We start from the raw sequence: 6,960 nt of genomic DNA, 5'->3' as shown, positions 1-6,960 counted from the left end.
CAAATTTCTTGGCATAGATGAATGAAAGATCTTTCTTGAAAGATTTCAATTTTTAACATCAATTCCTGGTGCCTTGTTCTTTGCCAATTCCTTCAACACCTTGGACTTCTTCCTTCAGTATCACTGGCTCTTGAACATCAACCATTTCCTTTTGGTACAGTGACTCTGTGTATTCCTTCCATCTTCTTTTGATGCTTTCTGCATCCTTCAACAACGAAACTCAAGGTTTGAATTTTTTCTTCAGTTCCCCTAGCTTGAGAAATGCTGAGTGTGTTCTTCTTTTTGGTTTTCTGTCACCTGATCTTTACACATTTTATTGTAATATTTGGCTTTATCTTCTCAAGCTGATCTTTGAAATTTTCTGTTCAGCTCTTGTATCTCAGGTCTTCCATTTGCTTTAGCATCTCTATGCTGAAGAGCAAGTTCCAGTGTCTCTTCTGATATCCATTTTGACCTTTTCATTCTTACTGAGTTTTTGGTTTCTACCTGTATGATGTTCTTAATGTCATCCCACAACTCTTCTGGTCTTCAGTCTTTAGTATTTAATGTATCAAATCTGTTTCTCAGATGATCTCTAAATTCAAGTGGGATATATTCAAGGTCATATTTTGTTTCTCATGGATTTGTCTTCATTTTCTTCAGCTTCAATTTGATTTTGCATATGAGCAATTGATGGTCTGTTCCACAGTCTGCCTCTGGCCTTGTTTTCACTGATGATATGGAACTTTTTCATCGTCTCTTTCCACAGATGTAGTCAATTTAATTTCTATGTATTTCATAGGCGAGGTCCACGTGTACAGGCATTTCTGATGCTGACTAAAGAAGGTATTTGAAATGAACAAATCATTGGTTTTGCAGAATTCTATCATACCATCTCCAGCATCATTTCTATCATCAATGCCATATTTTCTAACTACTGATCCTTCCTCTTTGCTCCCAACTTTTGCATTCCAATCACCAGCAATGATCAATACATCTTTATTACATGTTTGATCAATTTCAGATTGAAGAAGTTGGTAGAATTCTTCTATTTCATCCTCACTGGCTCTAGTGGTTGGTGCGTAAATTTGAATAATTGTGGTATTAACTGGGCTTGCCTGTAGGCGCATGGATATTATCCTATCACATACAGTGTTGTACTTCTTGACTGACCTGGATATGTTCTTTTTGACAATGACTGCAACATCATTCCTCTTCAATTTGTCATTCTTAGCATAGTAAATCATGTGGTTGTCTGATTCAAAGTGGCCAATACTAGTCCATTTCAGCTCACTAATGCTTAGGATATCGATGTTTACGCATTCCATTCCATTTTTGACAATTTCTAATTTTTCTAGATTCATACTTTGTACATTCTATGTTCTGATTATTAATGGATGTTTACAGCTGTTTCTCTTCATTTTGAGATGTGCCCCATCAGCAAATGAAGGTCCCAAGGGCTTTATTCCCACAGGCTTTACTCCATTCACTTCATCATGGTCAACTCTACTTTGAGGAGGCAGCTCTTCCCCAGTCGCATTTTGAGTGCCTTCCAACCTCACGGGCTCATTTTCTGGCACTATATCTGACAGTGTTTCTCTGCTATTCATAAGGTTTTAAGTGACTAAATATTCAGAAGTAGTTCATCACTCATTCTTCCTAGTCTGTCTTCGTCTGGTAGCTCATCTGTAACCTGTCCACCATGGGTGACCCTGCTGGTATTTAAAATACCGGTGGCACAGCTTCCAGAATCATAGCAATTCACAAGCCACTACAGTATGACAAACTGACAGACGTGTGGTAGCATTTTCCCAGTCGATAGAAAAATTTACCTCCAAACTTGTCTGAAGTACTCTTTAATGCCTTATAAAATATGAGCAGATTATATCCTGAATGTATATTATTGTTTTATTAAAACATCTTAAAATTCCTTAATTCTTAATGTAAAACTACATTAAAAGCCTGAATGACTAACTCTACAATAGAAAAGATTACATTTTTAAACAATTAATATTTAAATACAAAGTTACCTTTTCTTGGTTTTAAAAGAAATCTCTTTACTTGAAGACGGCATATTTACAGAATTTTCCAAAGTATAAGCATCACTCTTTTGGGCAATCGACAGAACAGCATTCTGCGATAAAGATGTCTCTGCATCCAAAACAACAGAAGAGGGGCCAACAGATAAGTAAAATTCTTCCTGAGCTTCATTCTGATGATCATTTTGTTTTCTATTTGACACAACTTCCAAGTCATCTGTATTTTCAAAATCAACATCAGTTGTCAGAATTTTCTGGTGAATTTCATGGGCCTGAACTAGAAGAAAATGATATAAAGATAGCTATCAATTAAAAAATAGTAACAACATTAGAATCAAATGTGCTTCTTAAAAATGAAGTAGTAATTTAATTAGAAATAACCTTTAAATGACTCACAATTCATTATGGTTAGAACCAAAGATCTTTAATTACATAAGTACTTTTAATATTCTAATTTATGAAATTAATGAAATGAGGCATGTATTTGTTCCATGCTATCTTAAATTTTAAAATGACATAAATCTTCAAACAAAACTAACAAATTTATTGATAACAATCTTGAATTTTGAATAAATATATATTCAACTAAAGTAATGAACTAGACTAGAGAAATGATGAGATTGGGGGCGAGGGCAATTGTAGCTTTTTATTATAGAGTGGTGTTGTGGGTTAATGCACCAGACTGCAAAGCCGTTTGAACTGCAAGGTCGGCGGTTCAAACTCACCAGCTGCTCCTAGGAAACCCTATACAGGGTCGCTATGGGTCGGAACCGACTCAACAGCACTTAACAACAACATATATAGGACTACAGTGTAATTAAGATGTTTTCACACAGTGATACTTTTCATTATGGAATCTATATAATTACACTGGAATCAAGGCATTTATACAAAGTGACACTTCGGAATTGAATTGGCTCCTTAAACTGGATACAAATAAAGAGTGGCATAGGCATCATTAGTAAGCAGGTTGTCACTTCATACCAGAATTAAGGTCTTGGATTATTCCAAGCATGCTTCCTTTGGCAAATGTGGTTTACTTTAGCACCATATTATGAATGCCAGAGAACTTGCATTGCCAAGAAACAATTTTCTGAGATACAAGGTCATGAAGTAGAACGGTATAGTCTAAAATTCAATAAAGTCATCATTTCTTTGCACTTGCCTGACAGTTTAAATTTTTACCATCTTATACCACCATGTATTCTGAGTAAAATTCTGCCATATTATATAACCACATGCAACTCAGGCTAAATGTCAAATTGGCTTCATTTCTGGGGATTCATTTCCAAAACTGTCTGGCATATTTTGTGCTTCTAGTGGTTTCTTCAAAGACTTGAGTATGGAGAAATACATTACCTTCTTTATCTGAGTCCTTCTCAATTTCTCCCTAAAATGTGAAGTTGACTTTTGGTGCAGTACCTTGTCCCAATAGAGGGTAAAGTACTTCAGTCGTGTAATTCACTATAACTTGTTTTAGAATAATTTCTTCCACATTAAAAGTGATATTTATGTTTTCTGCCGGGAATATATTCCATGTTGGCTTCTTGACTGTCTGCAATAGAAATACCTTGTCGGGAGTTCTGTGCTGGTAGGTGATGCCACCGAAAGCACCCTGAAAGCTGGCAGTGGGGTTTCAATTCCATGAGCTGTGACTAGGCTACTAACTATGACGCTGCTCAAGCTTTGTGGGAGAGGGTGTGGGCACCACTAGTCCTGCCTGCTGCTGGATCACCAAGGCAGAAAAGTCTGTCTGAGAGTCTTTCTTTAGGATTAGTAAAGCAAAAATGAAATGTTCAAATGACACCAAAAAAGGGCTTCTGTTCTGGAACAAGATGGCACAGATACATTTTCTCCTACTTGTTTCTGCCCTCTAAATACAACACTGTGCTCTAGAAATTATTCATCGGACAACAGTAACTGAAAACTGAAGATTTCAATTGCATTCCATCAATTCTGGAAGGCTTGCTCTTTGTCAATGCCTTCCATGTACCTTGGACTTCATCCGTCAGTACCACTGACTCTTGATCATATGCTATCTCTTGAAATGGTTGAACATCGTCCATCTCTCCATCCATCTTCTTTTGATACCTTCTGCATCATTCAATATTCTGCCAATAGAATCCTTCAATATTGCAAGTCAAGGCTTAAATTTTATCTTCAATTGTTTCAGCTTGAGAAATTTGGGGGGTGTTCTTCCCTTTTGGTTTTCTAACTCCAGGTCTTTGTACATTTTACTGTAACACTTGACTATGTCATCTTGAGCTGCCCTTTGAAATTTTCTATTCAACTCGTCTACCTCCTCATTTCTTCCATCTGCTTTCCCATCTCTTCAATGGTGAACAAGTTTCAGCTCTCTTCTGATATCTATTTTGGTCTTTTCCTTGTTTCTTATATTCTTAATGACCTTTTGTTTTCTTCCTGTATGGTGGTCTTGATGCCATCCCACAATTCCTATAGTCTTCGGCCATTTGTGTCTAATACATCAAATATGTTATTGAGATGATCCCTAAATCCAGGTGGATATGTTCAAAGTCAAAATTTGGCTCTCGTGGACTTGTTTTCATTTTTGTTAGCTTTAGCCTAAGATTGCATATGAACAGTTGATGATCTGTTCCACAGCCTGCCCCTAGACTTGTCTTTGCTGATGATATGAAGCTTTTCCACTGTTTCTTTTCAGATTTAGTCAATTTGATTTCTGAGTATTTCATCTGGTGAGGTCCATGTGTATACTCATGTTTTATGTTGTTTAAATAAAGGTATTTGCAATGAAAAAGTCATTGGTCTTGCAAAATTCTACCGTGTGATCTACAGCTCCATTTCTATCCCTAAGGCCCTATTTTCCAACAACTGAACCCTCCTCATTGTTTTCAAACTTTGCATTCCAATCACGGGTAATTATCAACACATCTTAATTGTATGTTTCATCAATGTCAGACTGAAGAAATTCCTCCATTTTCTCAACACTGGCTAGTGGTTCATGCGTAAATTTTAATAATATTGGCATTAACTTTTATTCTTTATGTTGCTGCTTGTCATCAAGTCGGTTCTGACACATAGTGACCCTGGGTTTCCAAGAAACTGCTGGTAAGCTCCAGGTGCAAATCAACCTTGCAATCCAGTGCATTATCCCACAGCACCATACCATATTACCCTATCACAGACAGCATTATACTTCAAGACAAATCCCGAAATGTTCTTTTTGATGATGAATGTGACACCTTTCCTCTTTAATTTTCATTCCTGGCATAGTAAACCATATCACTGTCAGATTCAACATGGTCACTGTCAGTCCATTTCCACTCACTAATTCCTAGGCTATTAATCTTCATGTGTTCAATTTTGATAACTTCCAATTTTCCTAGATTCATACTTCTTACATTCCATGTTCCAATTACTAACAAATGTTTAACAGCTGTTTCTCCTCAATTTGAGGTGTGTCCCATAAACTAGTGAAGGTCCCAAAGGCTTTATTCATTGGTGTCATCATTATCAACTCAACTTTGAGAAGGCAGTTCTTCCCCAATTGTATTCCAAGTTCCTTCCAACCTGAGGTACTCAAATCCAACCCTATATCTGACAATATTCTGGTACTCTTCATCATGTTTCAATATTCATTACTCTGATGCTATCTGACAACATTAACTGCTATTCAGTAGGTTTTAGTGGCTAAACATTGAGAAGTCATCTGCCTTTCCTCCTTTTTAGTAGGTCTTAGTATAGAAGCTCACAATGTGTTGTTGTTGCTGTCTAGTGCCATCAAGTCAGTTCCAACTCATAGTGTACAGGCACAACAGCACTTAACAACAACATCATAGGGTTTCCAAGGAGCTAATAGTGGGTTTGAACTATGACCTTGATGTTAGCAGCACCACACCAGGACACAGAGATAAATTATTAACGACAATATTTAACACATTACCAATTCTGATTAAACAAACTTATTTTTTAAAAGAAAAAACAAAAACAAGGTTGGGGGGGGGGGTGTTTAAAACAAACCAGTTGGTACAGCTGCAAACTGAAATGACTACTCTGTAAACTAATCAAACATTATCTAACAAAGTTGAACTTGCATGTAAATCTTTGTAGGAACATTGTTCCTTTGAATAGTAAAAACTATTTACTGACAGCAGACTGTGAGCCATATATATATATATCACAATTTATTGAACCTATGTGTGTGTGTGTGTGTATGACTACATGCCACGTAACATCTATTATGGCATCATACAACCACATACAAATTCATGGTCCCATAAAGTTTTATTTTGTGATTATTTTTAAAGGCAAACAAATTCTCCTGTTATTTATTTTCCCCTAAAGGTTTTAAAGATTCCAAAGATTTCAGAGTGAACAAGTGGCAGGGTTCCAGAGTGCATCCCAATCCTCCCCAGCACAGCACTTCCTTCTCTGTTTGTCTCCTTCCCTTCCTCCTGGCTTCATTCAACCACTCAGCAGATATACAGCAGCTGCACATGATCAAGAAGCCACACCAATAGGGCAGCAGCCAAAAGGACCACCATCAACAGCTACAATTCCAGTCCCTGACTAGTGGGGCCTGAGCCACTTTTCTCCATCTCCTACCTCCACCCAGCCACACTTGACTCTGCCCAGTGCCTGCACATGCCCAAAGTCCTGACCTGGTTGACAGTGAAGGCCTCACCCAGAGCTCACAGCTACACACAACAAGGCCAACATTCTGTATCCAGTGGCTACAGCTCTCAGGCTTTGTCCAGCAAGTTCCCATAGCATTCTAACAGGCTTTACAGGGATTTAAACATAACTAGAGATGTTGGAGGAGAATACTAAAAGTGCCGTGGACTACCAAAAGAACCAACAGATCTATTTTGGAAGAAGTGCAGCCAGAGTGCTCCTTGGAGGCCAGGATGGCTAAGCTTCGCCTCTCAAACTTTGGACATATTGTCAGGAGGGAACAGCTGCT

At 37.6% G+C, this 6,960-nt stretch overlaps 1 protein-coding gene across 1 annotated transcript in view; it reads right to left on the bottom strand.

Annotated features, from left to right (window-relative positions):
* CENPC (centromere protein C) overlaps positions 1 to 6,960 on the bottom strand; it is a 167,360-nt gene that overhangs the window by 119,769 nt on the left and 40,631 nt on the right. The window contains exon 6 of the mRNA XM_006874819.1: positions 2,010 to 2,295. Within this exon, the coding sequence (XP_006874881.1) occupies positions 2,010 to 2,295 (286 nt within the window). The remainder of the gene's footprint in view (positions 1 to 2,009; positions 2,296 to 6,960) is intronic.

This window comes from Chrysochloris asiatica, unplaced genomic scaffold (genome assembly GCF_000296735.1).
Source record: "Chrysochloris asiatica unplaced genomic scaffold, ChrAsi1.0 scaffold00303, whole genome shotgun sequence".
In the NCBI taxonomy this organism is placed as follows: Eukaryota; Metazoa; Chordata; class Mammalia; order Afrosoricida; family Chrysochloridae; genus Chrysochloris; species Chrysochloris asiatica.
Note: the sequence above shows the minus strand (reverse complement) of the source record. Positions and strands in the feature narration are given on the sequence as shown.